The sequence below is a fragment of the Tinamus guttatus genome, unplaced genomic scaffold (assembly GCF_059628265.1).
Source record: "Tinamus guttatus ecotype Peru unplaced genomic scaffold, ASM5962826v1 Tinamus_guttatus_pri_ptg000004l, whole genome shotgun sequence".
NCBI classification, from domain to species: Eukaryota; Metazoa; Chordata; class Aves; order Tinamiformes; family Tinamidae; genus Tinamus; species Tinamus guttatus.
Genome location: NW_028288538.1, coordinates 8,503,744 through 8,524,931, shown reverse-complemented (window position 1 = coordinate 8,524,931; position 21,188 = coordinate 8,503,744). Strand labels below are relative to the sequence as shown.

General features: G+C 40.8%; 1 protein-coding gene across 4 annotated transcripts in view; it reads right to left on the bottom strand.

The window, feature by feature from the left end:
• The window catches only part of IL16 (interleukin 16), a 33,722-nt gene extending 12,852 nt beyond the window's left edge, over positions 1 to 20,870 (bottom strand). The window contains exons 1-10 of one of the 4 annotated variants that reach the window (XM_088539820.1): positions 20,821 to 20,870; positions 15,900 to 16,311; positions 8,666 to 8,802; positions 7,387 to 7,519; positions 5,013 to 5,109; positions 4,414 to 4,556; positions 2,363 to 2,473; positions 1,171 to 1,285; positions 847 to 920; positions 540 to 753 (exon numbers count right to left, since the gene is read on the bottom strand). In XM_088539820.1, the coding sequence (XP_088395946.1) occupies positions 540 to 753; positions 847 to 920; positions 1,171 to 1,285; positions 2,363 to 2,473; positions 4,414 to 4,556; positions 5,013 to 5,109; positions 7,387 to 7,519; positions 8,666 to 8,802; positions 15,900 to 16,311; positions 20,821 to 20,870 (1,486 nt within the window). Of the gene's footprint in view, positions 1 to 539; positions 921 to 1,170; positions 1,286 to 2,362; positions 2,474 to 4,413; positions 4,560 to 5,012; positions 5,110 to 7,386; positions 7,520 to 8,665; positions 8,803 to 15,899; positions 16,312 to 20,820 lie in introns of those variants that run through there. The other 3 variants (XM_088539827.1, XM_088539814.1, XM_088539834.1) reach the window with 3 other exon arrangements.
• Between the last annotated feature and the right edge of the window lie 318 nt (positions 20,871 to 21,188).

Here is a 21,188-nt window from a genome sequence, read left to right as displayed (position 1 = left end):
TCATGCTGTTACCCCACGGAGACTTTGCTTTGTTTGTTGCTTTTATGGTCCCATGTTTCAAAGTATATTTCAGTCTGCCAGTGGCTGTTTATAAATAGAAAAGCATGATGGTTGGAAAAGGGGTGAAAGAAAAACAAATGATATATGTGTCTTATTTTTTAAGCCATTTTCAGAATGAAATGAACAATTTGAATAATTAATGATATATATATATAAATTGTATGATCTGCTTAATGGTGGCTTTTGCTAAGGGGTTTATCTTACCGTGTGAAGGATATTCATGTGACAGTTGGGTATGTGAATGGAAAAAAGAAAGGATTGATTGGCTCTTGTGGACAGATGGTATGCAAAAGCCTGCTGTTGATAGTTAGTTGTTAACATTGGCAGGCACTGAGATCTGATTTAGTGTATTAAAAAACCTTAGTTCAGGAAAAGAATCAAGTTAGCAAAGAAAGACATTTTGAGAGCAAATGAACAGTGTTTTGTGAATCAGCGTCTTGTTTGTCAGTGCTCAGTGCTCAGTTAATTTTAGCACTTACCTTTGTTTAGGGTAACTTCCATTATGACTCTGTCATTGGGCTTTGTAGCATTTAATGAGAACGTTGTGCTCTCTGAACTGAAAGAGCTATTTTCTTTGGTTATACATGTACTAGAGCTCAGTGACTGACACAAGTGGGGCGATAGATAACTGGAAGCAGAATGGGGAGGGCTAAAGCTTGTCCTGACTGTAAGTGTGAGAAGACCCTTCTTGGCCTGCAAGAAACAAATGATAATGAAAGAATGAGCTGAGCTCACATGTACATTGTGTGTAAAGACAGAAATTATGCTGGGAGAAGAATACGTAACCTTGAATTTTTGTAAAGCATCATAATGTGTTAATCCATGCATGGATTCTCCGTTCAGTTCCAGGATTTCATCACCTGTTTTTAGAAGGAAGAATTGCAGTGCATTACTATTAGTCCTTTGTGTTCACAGAAAGTTGCGTGATGGACACAAGTACTCAAATATAGTCTTGCAAATGTAATGAGGGATGCAGATATAAATATCACACTGGGTTCATTTCATCTTCAATTTAATCTGCCCTTAGATAATCCCCTTCCCCCCCTCCCCCATTCTCTGAAGATTTGGTGTGGGGAAAAGGGAGGAAGGGAAGAAGGAAGGATTTCCCACCTTCTTGTAGCCTTCCATCAGCAGCAGCAGCTCCACCAGGAAAGATGGTTTTGACATAAATGCCTATTGGCCCATAAATGCTGTCTTTTCCCCCAACAATGCTGAAGCCTAAACCCTAGTTTAGGGAAGAAAGCAATGTATGAGACTCAATGTTCAGTTGTCATAATAAATAAATTCACAGTTTATTTTGCAATAACCATATGGACAGTGCAAGTTGTCAGAATTGTATCATAGCCACCCCCAAGTGTCAGTAGTAAAGGCAAATAAAAACGTCAGCTTAATGCCCTCAGGATTTGGGTTTTGCTTCGGTTACAATCAATCAGTTTTTATAAACCCACAGGAATGTTTATTTGCCCTTGAACTAATAACTTTTTTTGAGAGATTGATTTATTCTTTATTCTCCTTAATTTTCTTTCTATAAATGGGATTGATAGAATCACTATACAAGATCTTGATATTACTGCTAACCTCAGGCACACGGATGTCTTGAGGTGGGGAACTCTTATCCTCTACCATGCAGAGTTAATGCAGGCTGCAAGTTTAAGCACCACCAACTGATCTGTTCAGATAGACACTTCTCATGCTTTGCCCTCACCTTACCAATCTTAGAAGGACATTGTGAAACTAAAACATATCTCTGAAGTCATTTAACATCCTTTGGATGAAAAGTAAAAGTAGCATGCCCATGATATCCTTATATGCTCCCAAAATACAGACAATATATGATGATCCTGTGTTTTATCACATTACATGGAATGACTTCTGACAGTAAGCTCACAGTTTAAGTAGTCATTTATAAAAAATGCAAAACCTTTTTAACAAGTCCAAAAAGATATGTATTTAAGCTTTCAGCATCTCAATTTCCTCTAAGTGTCTTCAATGACACTAATTTTATGCATAAATCTACTTTATGTCTATGGATGGCATCTATGATTTCAAGCCTTCAACTGCCAATAAGAGGAGCAGTGAATGTTCGTGCTGGTGTTGCTCAGCTGGTGTGGATATGTCCATCAGAACCTGGTCTACAGGTTCACAGATACCCCTCAGAAGATTAAGTTACTGATGGTTAACAAATTAATCCTGGCAAAGCCTTAATACCCAAAGCCATTTCCCTATCCTGATGTCGTTGCAGCTTGCATTCAGGAAATGAAATAAAATTCTCTTTATGGTAAATCAGCAGAGCCAGCCTCACCTTCCCTTGTCCTTTCATCAGTACGATGTTTGAGATCATAGAAGCCTGTGAGCCACAAGATGCCTGCATTAGCTGTGCTGTACTTAGCGATCTGGATGACCTTGATATAGCCTGTGAAAATTAAAAAAATAATAATAATTTCAGAGTAGAAGGAAACTTTCTTGGAGTCAGAGTAGTGTAATTGGTTTGCATCAAATTTTCTTACTGATGATTGATGTTACTGAAGGGTTGGGGGGGGGTTGTTTGTTTTCTTAAGAAAAGACTTAATGCCTTTTCATTTTCAAAGTCAGTTGTTTTTCAGTTGATCAATTTGCATGGAACCAATGACCATGCTGAGTAATCTGGGCATTTCATGCTGAAATATATTTTCATCACCATATATTCAGGAGTCAGTGGTCTGAAGAAATTTTAGTCTGTATTTTGTAGTCTTAAATGCATAGGACTCAAACTCTCAAGTTCTGCTCACTGAAATTGCCCTGCAGTGACTAAACTAGATTTAACCAGCATGAAATGACAGTATCAGCCCTTGAAGTAGTGTGCAATGCTGTAGAAAGGTGTATTTGCTTGTGCTCTCACTAGGTACTCTATGCTAAAATCCCTTTTTGGCTGCTGGGGTCATTACAGCTGTTCCTTACTTCCAAGAACTGAATAAAGAACCAAAGAATTCCTTCTCCTTCCACAGTCTTGCCACTAGCTAACTCCATATAAGGATATATTGCCATTTCTCTGTATTGGCCTAAAGCTGTGAATTAGTGCCTGCATAAGGTCTTCAGAATATAAACTCTGTTAAGCCATGACATGGAGTTCTTTATATAGCAAAACACACTTTTTTTTTTTGGCTTGCTAAGCAAGTGTTTTCCTTTTAACTTATCTCCAGCCCCAGAGATCTGACTCATTTTAATGAACCTTTCATAAGATGCTAATGAAAAACCCCTCTTTGACCATTGCAGGATTAGGTACTGCAAACTAAACTAAGTACTGACAAAGGTCCTTCCTTGTCAAATGACAAAAGTGATTATCTAAGGCTAACTATGTACACAGCTCAGCAGGGCCGGAGTCAAGGGATTTAATAGCATTCGTCACAAGTCCCAGCAAGTCTAGCACAGCTGTTTACTCAGGAAAGTGAAACTAAGGGCTGTTGAAATATGTGAAACACCGGTCAGAAACTCAGCTTCCGCCTATGCCCGAACATGAGCCTTGTTTTTTGGCGTGAAAACAAGTTTACTCGTTCAACATAGGATTGGGAGTATGCGGGAGGCAGGTGTGCGTTACAGCTCTTGTGGGATCGGGGTGATGACTGCTTATGCCTCTGTTCTTGAATGAGAAGTGTCTCTTCACTTTTCATGTGTCTCTTGCTCCCCTCTATGTGAGGGAGCGTTTCTGGTAGCTTCTGCCATGGGGAAGCACATGAGCACCATGGTGGCTGCGACCTTGTGGCAGGGGAGCACAGTGGGGCAGGACCACGTGGGCTTTACCAGGCTGGGTTGCACTTCAGTTTGCTGCTCAGCCCTAGGCCAGGCCATGGAGTCGGAGCTGCAGCAAGCGGGCGCCGAAATGTCTGCCTGGCAAAGAGGTGTTGGGAAGCGGTGTCATGGGACCAGCGTGGACAGGGGCGCCTCTGACTTGAGAGAGGAGCTGGAGTCTGTTTTCCTGTCTGGGAGCTGACCACTGCTGCCGGCTGGAGCCTGGGGCCACCTGCTCCAGCCATAAATGGTGCTGCTCGCCTGGTCCTGCGCTCCCAGCCTGAGGCGGCTGGTTGAGGTATGTTCGGCCTTGCTGTGGGAGGGAGGGGAGACCCTTGCATGGGCCACAGCCAGGCGTCTGTTGGCCACAGGCTGAAGCCATCCCTGCTGTGGCCAAGCATTGGTTAGAGGTGACTCTGACTCAGGTCCCGGAGGGGCAAGCGGCTGAGGACAAGGGGTTTGCTGGCCTGCAGCCTTGGGGTCGCTGAGGAAGGTGGTTTGGCAGGAAGCTCGGCTCGCAAATGGTGCTCGGGAAGCTTCCTCTGAGCCCAATTCCCTGGTGTTTGGGGTGGTTTCCAGGGCACTTACTGGGGTGCGGCCTCCGGCGCAATCGAGCTGCTGGGAGAGCGACTTCCTGGCGGTGGCAAGTGCTGATGGCTGCCGGTCCCGGAGAGGCCCAGCTCCATGTGGCACCGCGCCGTCCACGTCCCCTCTCCAGCACGGGTTCACACCTGCAAGGCAGTGGGAGAGTGGCCAAGTTACTTTTCCAACTTCCAACTTACTCAATTTATCAATAACATTTTGCCCATTTTCTCGTTTTTCTCACTTTGAAGACAGGAGAATGACCTTTTTAGTCCCCTCTGTGGACTCAGTTCCCACTAATGTTTTATATAGCAAAAATCAACCTCCCTCTAGTGAAAATCAAACCACCTTAAGAGCACCGGCCTATTTCAAATCAATCTTTAAAAATATGAAGTAGAAGCTCTGCACAAACGCCCCAATTTTAGGTTATTGTGAGCATCTAGTTTGTGAGCGTCTATTACGTATCAGCAATTCCTAGCTGAGGAGCCCAGACTAAGTCTGGGCCAGGGGTGCAGTTTCTTGCAGTATTGGGGCACAGTGAAGTGCTGTGCCGTATGCTGCTCCCAAAGCGTTGCAAACAAGACGTTTTCTTCCATATAACTCACTGGTTGAGTTACTGCGAGTCCGTTGACAGGTGGCTTTACTGTGCAGGAAACAACCATTTTGCATTTCAAGCAGCCTTTCTTTACAGGATGATGTTTCCTGAAAATGAGAGACCAGAATGTTTTAAGCAGAAATTCCAACATCTGTGGAAAATAAAATAAAAATTAAGATATATATATATATATAAATAAAACTGAAGTTTCTCTCTAATTTGGCTTGTACAATTTTCAACCTGAATTAAAGAAAAAAAAAAACTTGGAGCAAAAGTAATTAAGTGAATGGTAAATGGTTTTGCCTGATATGTGCTTATAACTTGCCAAAGGAATAAGAGCAAAATATTCTGGTCTTTATTTCAAACTGAGAGAAAATTAATAGGCATCCCATATCTGTCAAACTACTGGTTTGTTTTCTTGCTTTACTGTAACTATACTATTCCAGTTTTGGGATGACTCGTGCTTTGCAGTCATCTGCATCATCTTAGAAAGGCCTTATTTCCAAAAGGAAAAGGGGAATGCCCAGCTTTGCACTGGTGTATAGATGCCTTTTTCCCACCGATTTCAGTGGGGTGACTTTGAGTCTTTAAGAATTGGATATTAAAAGTATTTGAGGTTTTAGTGTTTTCTGAAAATTAACTCCTGCTAGTTGGAAACTGTGGCATATGCTTGGAAAATATGGCCACTAATTTTAGCATTTATAAACCTTAAGGTAAAACTTTTAGGTTTCTGTATGCAGTTTTTGAAAACAGTTTGAAAAGAGGAAAAGTGATCATATCTGAATAACAGTTTGTAAAAACAGTTTCCAAGAGTGTATAGTTCATGATATTCTAGTACAGGGAATGTCAATGATCCAGAGAAAATCATAAACATGGAACAACATTATTGAATATAGACAGTACTGATAATTTACTACAGTAAAACCTGAAATATAAAAACGTTTTGCTTAGGGAAACTTTGCAGGGGCTAACAAAGCGACAGAACAGCATTAGAGCAGGATCCGTATGTTCTAGTGTGTCTGTTGGCAGCCAAGACAAGCATTTTCTTCCAGAAGCCTAATTTTAGTAGGGCTTTTTGACAATACCTTATCAAGAGCTAAGGCATGGTAATTTTCTTCTTCAGCAGCAGGTGGTGGCATTGCCAAGTAACAAAATCCTAAGACTTCCCCATCCCTTTCCCTGGAGAACTTTTCAGAATAAGAAATGCAAAAAAAAAAAAAAAATCCTTCAAAAGCATTCTGAAGCTGATTTTGCAGTGTTGCTGTAACAAGCCAGCTTGCTTGAAAAACCTATGCTATTAGCTCTTAATCACTTTGATGCAGGCTTGTGTTTAAACGCACAACTCACCTGGCTGTCTCTTGGGTGGTATTAAACCACAACAGCTTAATATAGTTTCTCTCTGGCCTCTTAGATTCTTAAAGGAGGGAAAATAAACAAAAATATTGGCAAAACCAGCAGACATCAGGCGAGACAGTGCACAGCACTGCAGTCTTAGTGAGAGGGAAACTTCACCACAGCTGGTGGCAGCTTCAGCACCGAGTGTTTTCTCAGCCTAGAATAATAGCAGCAGTCTGTGTGTGACTGCTGTAGATTACAAGTGGAAGGTGGCCTTTTTCCTACAATGTCCAAGTAGCAAACCTGCAACAAACCCTGGCAGAAATCCATTCTCTTTGTAGTGGCATACATATAGTGGGAGACTAAAGCTGTCCTCAATCATCCTTGAGTCTCCTCCAGAATTTTTAAGTGAAAAGCCTTTGGTGCCTCTAGTAGTTTGGGATGTGGATGAGGGGACAAGAAGACTGAAATGAAACAGGTTTAATCCAATGAAATGGACTCTGAAAGAAAGAAGATCAAAAGGGTTTTTCCACTGAAAGAATTGGTGATAATCTGGGGTCGTGATCTGTTAATGCTGCTTACTGTCAGCAGCAGATCTGTTAATGCTTTCCCCTGTATCTGTGGCAGATTCCAGTAACATTCACGATGGGACTTTCCTAGCTACAGACCCTAGATTAAAAAAAAAAATTCCTTCAGTGCAGAGCCTGTTCTCTGGCTCCTAGATCTGTAGGTCTTGCCTTAATCTACCTCTGCCTTTGCTCAAATTCTACATGGAAAATTAACTTTGGCAAGCCCTATGTTTCTAAAAGAAGGCATTGTACAGCCCCTGCTAGGATTTCCCAGGGCCTTTGCCTCCCCATAGCCTCTATTTATTTGGGGAAAAGCTATGCTGAAGTCTGCCGGAGTCTAACCGCAAGAGGTTGAGGTTTTGTCAGGAAGAGCAAAATCATGTTCTTCAAATGCCTGATGTACAAATTCCCCTTGTCTTTCAAGCAGCTGCTGTCAAATCACCTCGGAGTTGTGGGGTGGACCACAACTTTCATGCTTACTTTGCTAGCCATCACTATGTTCACCAGACGTGTCGTTGACTGAGAGAGAGATTCAGCTTCTCTGCTGGGCAGATTATTAAGTGATTGTCCATTTAGTGTTAAGAGTTCATCCCTTGGGCTTTGATGACCATCCCTTAAAAAAAAAGGAAAGATAACATTTATGTGCACGTCATTTTACAGATATAGAAAAGTACATCACTATTGCACTCCATATCTTACTAACTGAGGGGATCAACTGCAAGCCTCCCTTTGCCTTGAATGTACTGCCATGATGTAGACATTTTGATGCTTGGTGCACCCAACTGCTTGCTTGAGCTTTCTGTTGTTTCTGCTTTCTTCTGCTCGATCTTGCAGATCAAGAGCTGCATTATCACACATGGCTGCAGACCCAGGTGAACCTTAGCCTTCATGTGTAGCTCAGAATAACGCTGAGGCAAGTGCTGTTCCTGTTGTATGGCAGTAACCCTGCTCCAGGCACCCAGGATACCACGATATGTGGCTGGTTGTTTTCTCCTGACCTTGAGCACTGTTACCTAGGTTCTGACCACTCTGCCTTTGCTGTCTGGGTTCTCATTTTGCCTTCTGTTCTCAGAGCCAAATGGATAAGGCTACTTGTACAGCCAATAGCTCACAGAATCACAGAATGGTTCAGATTGGAAGGAACATCTAGAGGTCATCTAGTCCAACCTCCCTGCTCAAGCAGGGGACACTTAGAGGATGCAACGTACGTTTCTGGAATGTATATTTGTGAATCATATGGAATGACAGCTTTACTTTCAAGTGTGAGATAGTCCCTCTCTGTGCCTCCATTTCTTCCCCTGTCTGGAAACTTGTGCTGGCCACTTGTATGTAGGCAGATACTTGTGGACTTTGAATATGAACTCAACTCCAGCCCAAGCCCCATCACATTTTGCCCTTTTGAGTTGAGCAGAGAGTACCTGTTTAACTCCTATTCAGTTGTTTTCCAATGGCATCCTACACTGCCCTTGAATAGCGCAAGTAGGAAGAGACCTTTGGAAAGCTGGATGTTATATACAAGCCGCCATTCTTCCAAGTGCTATTTCTTATTGTAATAGAGGAGCATTAGATCCCTCTGTGGTCACAGTTTTATTTTGCTAGACCCTCTCCAAGTATTGTAAAAATAAATAAATAAATAAATAAAATCACTGCCCCTCTGTGAAACTGAGCTTCAAATCATAGTTTCTCCCAAAGTTTATCATGCAAAATCCGTACAGAGGAATGTCAGCCTGGCGAGCGCGCTCCCTGCAGTGTACCATACCTGTTTGCTGTGCGTCCCACGGTCTCCTGGCTGCCCGTGAACCCCTTGCGGGGAGACGTCGCGTTTGGACTCCTGGAGAGCTTCATTCCTGGGTTGCAGTTCCCTGCGGATGTGCACAGCCTGCAAATGCAGCTGTCCTAATTGAGGAAGAAGAAAGATTGCATGAAAGAAGATGTATGAAAGATCTAAAAGGTATTTACAACTATCCTAACCCCTTTTTTTTAAAAAAAAAAAAAAAAAAAAAAAAAGAGAAATGCAAAAAAAGTTATTAGATCCAGGTTCTCTCCAAGTAGGACATGAACAGGCCCTAGATGCTGTGCAGCTTTGAAAGAATAGTGGTATCTTAAAGTCAGTGTTTTTCAAAAGTTGTTTTCTCTAGAACTTCAGTGGCTTCTGACTACAAGAGGGAAGAATTAGAATAGTGTGTGCCTTTGCACAGGGAGGAGGAGAACAAATAATAGACTTTTCATAGTAGTTGGATACGTTTTGCCTATGCCAAAAGATGGCGAGAAAAAAACAAACATACACCAAAAAAATGGAAGTCCTTTAGAAAACATGAGAGATCTGAATGGAAATAAGTGTATACAAAGCACTAAAAGCTCTGCCCCCAGCTGCTGACTTTTTAAGTGTGGAGCAGAGGAAGCAAAGATTACTGGAATAGTGGAATATTCTTTGTCCGTTTTGGACTGGTTGAGGATGCAGTAGTCTGTATGTTACATATGGAGGGCTAATTGCAAGCACATTTGTAACATGGTTATGAATTGTTAACAAATGGCTGTAGAAAGATAAATAGTCTTACGTCATATGAGTAAGTAAAGCAAAGGATGGATTTACTAATCATACAAAGGACAACACATGTCTAGGCAGTATATCCCTGAAGCACAAATACTGGGGCACAACAGAATTCTAAACAGATGGAGAGATGGAAAGCTAGCACACAGTTTCTATTTAATTTGTCCTGTATGTCTGAGTATCCATTCATCCTGTGCTCAGCTGAACATCCCTATTGCCCACCGCCAGCCTCTCCATCCTTAGAGAAGTGAACAGGGCAAATGAGCACAGTATGTGGTCAAGACCCTAGTTGATCCTGCACCTAGGGTCATTCTGAGAGCTTGATGTGCATCTTGCACATTAGGACAGCTCAGTGTCAGGGGTCCTCTCTTGTTCACAAGATACAGCCAGTGATCAAGCGTTAGCACAGCTCCAGGGACCCCCTATCAGCATGACATAAACTATATCTAGTAACCTGTTGTCCTCTGACAGGGCAGGGAAAGCTGTGTAACTGTCTCCTTCACCATCACTAGATTTCCACTTCTGTCCTAAGTAGAGTTCTTCCAGAATCGAAGGTTAGAGCCATTGTGACTTTTCACCACAAATCAATAGGGATCACATCATACCTACCTGATAGGAAATACAAATCTAGTACTTACAGCACTATTTAGTATTTACAGCAATGTCAATAGATATCATTATCTTGCTGGCTTACTCTTGAAGCCTGGTTCCCATTATGAGACCTGCCAGAGTAAAACTAAGGCTGTGACTGAATGAAGTATTTAAGGTTGAGTACAAGGCTCAGTGCAGGATGAATTCAATAGATAATCAATAGGGGCTATACTATACTTGTTTGACTTGCTAAGTTTGTGAGTTTGCTTTTGTTCCAGATTGTCTGTTCTTGATAAAGAGCATGAATTTTATGAAACCTGTTTTGTCTGCGAAAAGTGCTTCTAGTAAGTTGCAGGTAAGTGTACAAGTATGGACAAAATTCTACTTTAAACCAGTCATTTTGAGCTCCAAAGTTAGTTTTGAAACACCTGTATTTACTTTTCACCTAAGGTAAATATCTCAGGAAATACATATACTTGAACTCAGGATTACATTATGTTTTTTTTTTGTTTGTTTGTTTTTTTCTTAATCTGATAGTTTTCAGTGTGGTATCAAAGTAAAGATGAGAATTCTAATGGCTTAAAATTTCAGATCTTGGGTAGAAAAAACATGAGCCACCTTTTCTGCTCATTTGCACTGGTCCTGTGTTTCATTCAACCTTAAGAAATTAAGGGCCAGGTATGCATACATGAAACACCCGTTAAACTTGCAATGTTTTCAAAAGCATAGTATGCTTGTTCTAAAACATGAAAATGCAAGATATTAAAAGTAGGAAACTTCTGCTAGTTGGCAAAGTATTTCTGCAATGTCATGCTCTTAACACCCTTTAACTGTTGTGCTCTTAACACTGTCACGGCCTTGGAATACCTTGTTCACAGTGAGCGTGTTCTCTGTTAATAGTATTTTTAAAAGTCTTTATTATTAATTGTCCCAAAGTTGTTTAACTCCCTTCAGTTTCACAGGAGGTCTCAGAGGTGGATTTGGCTCTGAGGTTTTGCCCCTTGCAGGAATAGAGCCCCCAGCATGTTCTTAGGGGGGACCTCGTGTTTTGTACAATGGGACACCTGCCCGGTGGAAATTCCAGGTTGTATTGGAACAGACATGTGAAAGGGCTTGGATTAGATATAGATATTATTTCCAAGAGCTATCAATTGCAACCATTTATTTAGTCAGAAGGAAAGTAGAAGTTAAATTCATTGTATGTTACAGAAAAATCTTGAGAACAAATACAATTTTAGTTTAAATCTGTTGTTATTTTTCCAAGTTGGACTATATTTCAGGTAAACTATGTGTTTCAGTCAACTCACTTTTGAGATTCATTTATGTGAATTACTTAAAAGCGTATGTATATATATATTAGGCTGGAAGGACATGTGGCAAATACCTGTATGTTGTCAGTATCTGCACTTTTTTGGGTCCTGGATATATGTCACTGTATTCACATCCAAGTTATTGCAACATGGCAGAAAATTAATAAAAGCTGTTCTTTAGAAAAATAAACATTTGACCAATTCATGTGCCAGCAGTCAGTTTGCACTGGGTTATTTCCTTTTTCACTTATTATTTTATGCATAGGAATACTGCATGGTTCCAAAAGTAGAGACATTATTTGTTTTGCATCCTTCTCCCTTTTAATGTATCTTGCTGGTTTTGCAAGATGATTTATAGCTCTGAACCTAGCAAATGCTGAAAATGTGTTAAAATAAGACTGTAAAGGTTTGTGTGGGGGCGGATGGATTCTGGGTCAGACTTACCTGCTCATTATTGGCACGTGTGTTTAAATGCATATTAGCTACCAGCAAATAAAATTCCTTAGCTTTTAAGAGGCTTTGCAACCCAATACTTCAAGACTCCGGTGAAAATAGTATTTGCATTATACTCATCAAACTGAAGGTAAAATAAAAAAAGTGTGCAGGAGTATATTCTAAGCAACATCTGTATTTAAACTGGCTCTGCTTGGCTGGAAGATTAAAATCAAAGGTGGAGCTCGAGAGCCCTCTTGAATACATTTGTGTTGCAGGTGAGAATAAATTAATTTTTCATGTGTTTCGTTCTGGAAAAGTAATCCCTATATTCAGACCAGCTCCCCACCCTCACCTCTTTTTTTTATGCCCAATGCAGAGCTGTTTTTCTGTCTGCCATTTAAGATATTTCTTTTCCCTTTATGTTCTCATTACACATTTCTAGCCCAGAGTCCTGTCTGAAAACATCTCATTCCAGATGTTGTTTTGAAATAAGGGTAACCATGGCATCTGTGGAAAACTTAAAAACTTTTGTGCACTCTTAACGTAAGACACAGTAGTTAGATTGTCTGAAATGAAATGAAGTGTTATACAAGGCTAGTTCAAGTAAGGTCTTTGACTCAGTTAACTAAGCTTATGACAATAAGCTGATTGACTGTTGCTTTCAAAAAGGCAAAGAATAAATCAAAAATCTAACAACAGTACAATAGTGAATTTAAACATTTGGCTTTTCTATCCTCCTGACTTGAAATGGCTCAGATTTCCAAGATTCAGAGAATACAGCTTTTTTCTTAAGCATTTTCTTTTAAGCATTTTTTCCTGTATCAGTTCTAACAAAAAAAGAACTAGGGTCTCTCTGGCACTAACTGACATGACTCTGCTGATTCTGATGTCCCCCAGCTGATTCCTTGACCCTTTCAAAATAATTATAGTAGATATAATTAATTTTTCCAGCAGCAAATTTCCTTCGCAATTAATAAAATGATAGGAGGCAGAAAGTCTTTGGATGATGCAAGAAGCAGGGCATGAGATTCAGGTTCTGCCCTAGATAGACAGCACAACAGATGTTACAGACTTTTCTACCCATCGTCTGGGCTTTGGTTATGTTTTTCTGGGAACCTTTGCTCCAGCCCACATTTTGCAGCACACATTGTTTTTATATAAAAACCTCTTTCCCAGCTTGCTCGGAGATTCACATGGGCCTGCTGTCACAAAAGCAAGAGGGCAGGGAATGCGGAGGGAGAGAGCAAGCAAGGTAAGGCAGGCAAATGTGCAAATGCCTAAATAAATGCAGTCTCTCCTCTGGCAATTTTTTTTTTTCACATTTTGCCCATGGGCTCATGTTTGAGACATTACAGTCTGTTGCCATAACACTTGTCCTAGTACCAAAGGGCCAGATAACAGGCTCTTGCACAAAGCCAAGTTAACAAAAATACATTCTGGCAATGGCTGAGGAAGAGGATGACCTTTTGCTTTTTTCCTGCTTCAGGCAGGCAGAGACCAAGGAAAGTGAGGATAGAGATATTTCAAAACTGTGTGCAGACATGCAGTCAGATCAATCTGAATCCAATGTGCATGAAAAGCCAGCCCTTCCCAGCTGCAGTTTCTTCTAGATGGTTTTTCACCCTGCCTGCCAGCCCCTCTAGACTGTAATTCTTAATGTTTTCCAGGGTATCAGTGGTGCAGTGAGGAGAAACCACAGACCACAAAAGCAGCACTTGGCTCCGGTGGAGATCGCTGTTCTCTGAAGAATGTGAGTTGATATTTTCTAGTCATGTCTTTTCTCATGCTTCCTAGTGACACAAGCAGGCAAAGCCATCTTCCACACTGCTCGTTATGTTGGTGCAGCAGGTACACTAGATACAAAGCACTGACATTTATTTTTTGTTTTCTTTCCTTTCCAAATGCCTCTGTTTTTCAGGACACATAGAAACTTGTCCAGAAAACATGATTATGAACGGAACTCCTATCATCCAGTACTGCCCACATGTTTTGTTGTCTCATAGTAAAGCTGTTAAATCTGCAGAGAAGAATAGTGCAATATCCTCAGTGAAACCACAGAAAAATAAAACCAATTTTCTCAAAGACAGGAGCCCTTCAACTTGGAGTCACACATCATGGATTTTCAAAGTGGCACCTAGAGATGAAGAGAATGTGGTAGAATCGGGTTTGGAGAATGCTCGTTGACTTCTTTCTTATACAAAGAGGTTTTGCAAATAAGCTCTGGTACACAGGAAGGTTGTTATGGCAGACTCATGCCTTATGAGAGATCGATCAGTCCTTTAATAATGTAAGGCAAAGCTCAGCAACAGTGGTATGGGGTAAAGTCACTCTAGCTTTTAGCAACATTTGTCCTACTTAGCTGAGATGAGACCTTTTAGTATCACTGATCCGTGACTCTGGAAGGTATGGAAGATTAGCAAGTAGTGTCAGAAGGGGTTCATGCTGTTATCAGAGCTCTGGAGAGCAAATTTAATGTGTCCTGGATTTACAATGCCAAGAAGCAATCCAAGCACTGCTGTAAGGGCTTGAGTTGCTGGTTTATGGCCACATCCACCCTGTCTCCTGACCCATCCTGTTGCATGAGAGAGACATTTCAGCCTCAGGAAAGGATTTATACCCTCTGCAGTTCTATAGTCTGCTTCAGTGAGAGTTGACTGCTCAGTTGTGAGACGTACTCCATTCCCCAGATGCCAGTTTGAGCTACCTGCCAACTCTTAAAGCAAATGATCTAAACTTCCTTTCTGCAGTAAGATGCTGAGTAGTTTTGTATGGATTGGGATCGCAACTGTTATTAGAATATTTTGGAGTTATGCAAGCAAGTGGATTGTGGCAGCTGACAGGCATTTAAGCGCTTCAACTGTGTTTAAAAAGGAAAAGGGTAGACTCCAGAGAGGCCAGTCTGCTCTTGCAGGGAAGTCAGAAGAATGCATATGGACTGTTTCCAAAGGGGAAGAGGCTGTGTGGTTTTGCAGGTGACTGAGTGTTTTTTGGGTCTTGGGTTGGTTTCAGCTGTTTATGTTTTCTGTCAGATTGCAATAGAAAGTTGGCTCCTGTGCTCCTGCCTCATGTCCAGAACACTGTCTTGCTGCAGGCTTTGCAATTTTGGGCTGCATACTGTGGTCATTACCAAGAAACTGAAGCAGTAAGGGGAGATTCAGATTTTCAGCACCACTTTGCCAGTGGATCTTTAACTGACAAGATCTGGTTTTAGGTAATTTCTTTCAAAGATATGTACAATTTAATTTATTTCTTTTTACATATTCTGTTTTATGTGAAGGAGTGAGTTCCTCCACACAAGCCACCATTTGGTAAGTAATGACCATGTGTTTATTGCTCTAGGAACTGTTTTATTGGTTGTATACGCAGCCTGTGTGCCAGAAGGACATAGAGCATATTAAGAGTCATATCATACCTGCAGTGATGTCCCCTCTCGGGTGAAGTAAACACATCACAAAAACAGGTAGAGAGAAAGTGAAAAGTTATGATATCTCACTGAGAAGAACCTTCTACAGACATCTAGAATACATTGCTTATTCTGGATATGGTCAGAGCTTTACGGGAGGAGAAAAAAAAATCCTTCCTGATTAAAAAATAATGTTGTAATATGAGACTGTTAGGGTTTTGCTCTCACATCTCAAGAGACAGTGACATCTCTGGTGGTGTAGAGCTGCCACCACCTCCTTCCTGAATCAGAGAGAAAGACTTTGCTGAATCTCATGTCTTTCATAGTATGAATACAATTCATACTTGCATAGCTTTTGAGCTCTCACAGTACCACTGCTCAAAAATGCATGATAGTATAGTGACAGCTTTATATTTTGAGGCAAATAACTCTATTGCAGGTAGAAACCAGTGCAGCTGTGCTGATCTGAATGTACCGAGAGTGGCCTAGGAGTCACTGATTTCATCAGCATCAATCAGTAGAGTGCAACAGCACAGCAGGGAGCCTCATACATTTGTATGCTGTTGACACAGAGCAGGAACACTGCAGGCTCATAAACTCTGACAAAAACAGTGGAATGCTGTGCTCCTGAGAAATATGAATTAATCCATTTAGGAATTTCTGTAATGGGAAATATAGCAGTAAACTACACCAAGTTGCCTACCTTGACGAATAACTTTCTTCTCACGTTGTTGCAGTTTTCATTTGCTGCAGCTTTGCAGTGGACCATGCTGGTGATCACGCGTGGAGGATCAGGTGGGCTGTCTTCTGTTTCTGATGTGCATGGCAGTTGCGTTCTAGAACAGCAGTCAAAATCCTCTTGGCCCCAATTGGTAGAAATCTCAAAGGAATCGGGGCATTTCTCATCTGGACTTGACCCATCATCACTGTTTTTGGCATTGCAAAGTATAAGTGATCTTGAAATAGAGCGAAACTTTCTTGATTTCCTGTTCCCAGCGTTGCCTTTGCGATCCATCTTCAGAGAGCTGGTGATGCTGCTCTTTTTCCTATCGTTCTCCCATTTGTGTGGCATGATACTTCCAATAACTTTCTCTGCTTCTCTGGAGCTAAATATCCTCGAGGAAAGGAAATATAAAAAGTGAGTTGTAATATACCCCACTTTCCCCCACTTAATAACCTACGCTACTGAAAAGCCCTAATGAATAAATCGAATCAACAGAGCCTTTCAGTCTACTAACAGCCACGTGATATCTCATGACTTGCTAATTCTGTTTCTGTGCTGTGCTCTACTAAATTCTCCTTCACCTTTTCATTCTTTTCCCCTGCTCCCCAAGCACAATGGAGTGCTTTTAATAAATGTTTTTGATGCTTCCATTGTGCTTCTTCCTTTTGGCTTCTGCTGAATTTGCATGTTGAATTCGCAAATTGAAACTTAAAAGCATTATTCTATCCTACTAGCATTATTTGGAAAGAGGAGGCTCCTTCTGAAGTTTGATTCATGAAACCACTATAATTCAAACAAGATTAATCAAATTGTTGAGGTTAAGTTCTTTGCCTGGCACATCTGATTTGTAAGTGGTTTAGCAAAAGCAGATCTTAGCCATGAGAGAGTAGAGAATGTCAGGCTGCTATAAAACTCCTACCTTTGCAGACCAGAACTCACTTAAGACTGTGCATTTAACAGCAACAGAGAGATCCATTGAAGCACTTTAGATGTGAATATCTGATTAGGGATTGAACTGTATGAAAGAATACAGCTCCAATATATCAATCAAAAAAGTGGTCCATTAAAGATATGGTTTGTTTTAGCATATGATTCAGCATACCAAATTAAGAGAAAATGAAAGACTATACAAGAAAAATATGGTAAAAGTTAGAGCTTTTGTAAAATGAGTAGTGAGTATGTTAAAACAACAGAGGAACTTTATTAAAAATGTTTCCACTTTCTTTCAGAACAAGTAGCTTTATAGAAATATTTTGTTAGACATATGTCACTCCTAGAAAAAAATCAACAGGAGGAAGGCTAAATGAATTGCTTTGACTTTCTCACTTAGTTTTGATTATCATTTTCATTACAGAAGCTTTTGTATTCTCTTACAGAATTTTCTTACAGTAGGACAATACTTAATATATGCTGTCATTCTAGGAAAAAAAAATCTTATTGAAACTGAAGGATTTGTAAAATTCACAGCAGCCTGTACGTGTTATACACCAGATTGGAAACCAGTGTAACTTGAAAAGAGATTTTTTGAGTATAGCACTGAGAGGAAAAATAAAGGTTACAGTGTGCTATGGATTTTCTTCTTTTCTGTGTCTATGCAGAATTAGGTAGGTGTATGTGCACTTTTTATATAAAATACCACCAGTGATATGAAAGTGTTAGAAGGCAGATTTTCTAAGCACTTCTCACAGTCACAACAGGCTTGTGAGTCCTGACTAAGCCAGATCTGTCATATAATAAATCCTCAGGATTATATTTTTCTCTTCTCTCCCTCTATGCACCCCCTCACCCCTCCCTCCCCCCAGATAACCACAGAAATCAACCAAACTCTGAAAGAAAAACAAAAACAGATGATGAATGGTTTGCAGTGAGTACCTTTCTGAAAGGACTTTATAGCATTCCTTGAGAAGTGCACAGTTCAGCATGCATCTGAGTTTGTCTGGATTTGTAAAATAAAGATTTTGCATATAGCTTTTTCAGGTGGAGCAAACAGGGCCCTTTATCTGCCAAGGAGAAGCATGTTAATTTATGCAGTCATTTTTGGTGATAGTCCTATAAAAGTTCAAAGATAACTTATTTTTTGTCATACCTGTCCTAATAGTGCTCTTTAGTGTTTCTCTTCCTCAAGAGAATCCCTAACGCTTCCCCAAACTCATGTCCTGAGCACTGGAACTCCTTGGGTTTCCCAGCAGAGCACTATTCCATTGCAGAATTAAAATTTAAAAGTTCTGCGAGAACATGTCAAGTTCAGCAGAACTGGTGGGTGCTCTGCTCTTCTCCTGTGTGTCTTTGGGAGCGTCTCCTCTCCGTCACTGTGGGTTCTCAACACTGCATGATCTATGTCCCTCTTTTTTTTTTTTTTTTCCCCTTACCTTTTTTTTGGTTTTCTGAGTAGCCTCTTTTCTTATGAATAGCAATGGGATTTGCAGCCATGGGCGAATGCAGCTGCGGTAGCGAAGGAGGACTGCCCACCAGCGCAGCCATGCTGCCTTCATGTGACACCGAGTGTGCACTGAGTGAAAGGACATCTAAGCCTACGTGTAAGAGTACGGAAGCGGGAGGGGATGGTGAAAGGGATGACATGGAGCTCGGCTTTACCACATGGACTTTGTGGTTGACTTTGGGTCATATTTCTCTAGCATTAATCCCCATTTCTGCACAACTGAGAAGCTCCTTCTCAGAACCTCTACTCTGTAAATTATTTTGAAGTAGAGTTGAAAAGTGCTATGAATTACATCAGAATAATAATTCTGAGAGATGAAATAAGGAGCAGTTGCTGATGAAATTTAGTCTTAAGTCTGCAATTGGTCATATGCTTTTCTGTTGCTTGCTTTGTTTTGGTTAAAGGCTGACTGACACTCATCCTTTCAAATATGTTAGGGCTTTCAAAGTTTGGGGTTTTTCTGTTTTGTTAAAATGGATCATTTTAAGTGTTTTGGTTAACCCAAAACTTAAGAATATTTTATTATGCACCCACCTAATTTCAGTTTTTGAGTTGGGAAGTCCTTTATTAGAGTCCCCCAGTGCATTAAGAAGTTAATCTTGTAAAGCTTGATGTTGATTTTCATGTACATGTCAAGGTATTTTAGAGGAAGGAAAACATGAAAACTGCCCTATTAGAACAGAATGCTTTTGAAAAAGCAATATAATGGATAGGACAAGGAGAACTTCACACCTTGCTGTTATATTGGAGTATGGAGCAAGTACCTCCCCCCAGCATCTTGATAGGAAGCAGCAGAGCTAATGTGTCCCAGGTCTGTGCAATATCTATCACTGGAAAGTCTGCATGGGGACTGTTGCTTCTTCTGTGGTTCTGGAAATCTCTGTTAGATATTGGCAGTAGCAATGTCAGAAATTAGCCTGAATTGTACATTCAGACCTAAACAACCTCGCCCGTGGGGGAAAATAAGAAAAAAAGCATTTTACATTCAGGGATTTCAGTGTTGTACAAAAATAACTGCACTTTTATCTCCCCTAAGAAAGAGAATTAAATAGAGCCATTAAGCACATGGATAAACAGAATAGGTAGTTTAGTGGTTGAACTACAGTCCTCTGGAGGTTAGCATAATAGAATGAAGGACAGAGAGAGATGCAGCACCACTTTCTCACTCTACCTGAAGCTGCTGAGCTTAAGAGGGAGCATTGCCATCATTACTAAATGCTCCAAAAGGAGCCTCTCCAGCTAATGGTAGGCATCTGGAATGCAGGAAACGCATAGAAGCACCTGTTGAAAGAGTGAAAGAAACACAGCTCTAAGTGCACCCTGCCATCCCGCCCTTCCTGCAGTGCCAGAACTTCTGCGTTATGCAGAGAGAACACATTTTCTACCCTGCTCCATCAGCTGCTTTCTGCTTCCCTCCATCCCCAGAGCTCAGTTACCTCTCAGAGACTCAAGTTTAACCCTGAATGACTTACCTAGTATCTCAAAGCAAGCAATGGCTGAGCTGAAAATACACTGAGTAGACCTGATGACTTCCAGTTAAATACTTGCTCTAAGTATTAGGTCACAGCCCAGGTCTCAACTAAAGCTGTATCCTTTCCAGAACTTCTGATTCAGCGTTGCGTAAGTGACAGAAATACAGGAGGCAACAAAAAAACAGTCCATAAGCTTTCCAATATAAATATCCTGAAATGTTATTTTACACAGAAAATAGCATCACAAATGCCAGAGAAGTTTTATGATTCATTGCCATCTTCCACTAAATTTAATTCAAGGTATTGTGGGCATGGACAATTACTTCAGAGTCAATCCTCCAAGCCATTCATCTTTCTCCTCGGTGCACTCGCTACTTGTCATTTTCCCTCGCCAGTCCTGTACCTCCAGCGCGCCTGATGCAAGTTGTCTGTGGTTTATAATGCAAACCAAATGTTCCTTCTCTTTTCCTTTTTTTTTCCCCCAAGCTTTATTTTTCCAGCTTTAAGTTTAAAAAGCCCTAACTCAATCTGTCCTCTGCAAACAAAACGCATAATTTGTGCTGTGCCCATTTGCTTCAGATTTTTGGTTGGATATTAAACTGAGCATTTACAAGATGTAAATAATTTGATGTAGCTCCCAGATTGAATGGTAATATTGTGCTGTTAAACAGACAGTAGGAGAGTCAGATCTGTTCTTTGCTTGCAAGAACAAGATGAGCTTTATATTACAGAGTGCTAACAGCATGATATCTTGCATCCCTTTTTAATCCAGATCTTGTGATCTTTGTCAGATTCATTCCTGAGCAATATTATTACACTGAACTATTGCAGAAGTCTAAAATTTCCACCAATAAGAACTAGAGATGTGGAAGTTTTCTAATACAGAGCAAAGCACTTTTGGAGAGCTGAATTTACTGTTAAAAAGAAAAAGAAAAAAGCAAAAACTCTCCACCTACTGTAAAATAAAAATTCAAAAGGAGGAACTTACAACAGCGAGGCAGACAAACCTGACTTCTGCAGAAGGCTGTTCCTCTTCATAGGCCTGGCAAAAAAAGACAGAGTGAATAATTGAAAACACACCCTCACGATCCCACGTGACTCAGTTTCAGTAATTCTGCTCAGTACATTGGAACGGAGCTATTGTTTCCTAATTGAAGAAAATGTCAGCAAGGATAGATAAACAAAAGCAATGGGATGCAGTACTGGGGGAACTGTTTCCAGCAAGTTTCCAGCTACCCAAGGAAGACGAGACCATTTAAGGAGTCAATGTCATTTGCTTTTACCAATGGCTCTCTGGTCCTAGGAGTGATGGGGCTTGGGCATGTTAGGCTTACTGTGAGGGGGAGGAAAATCGGT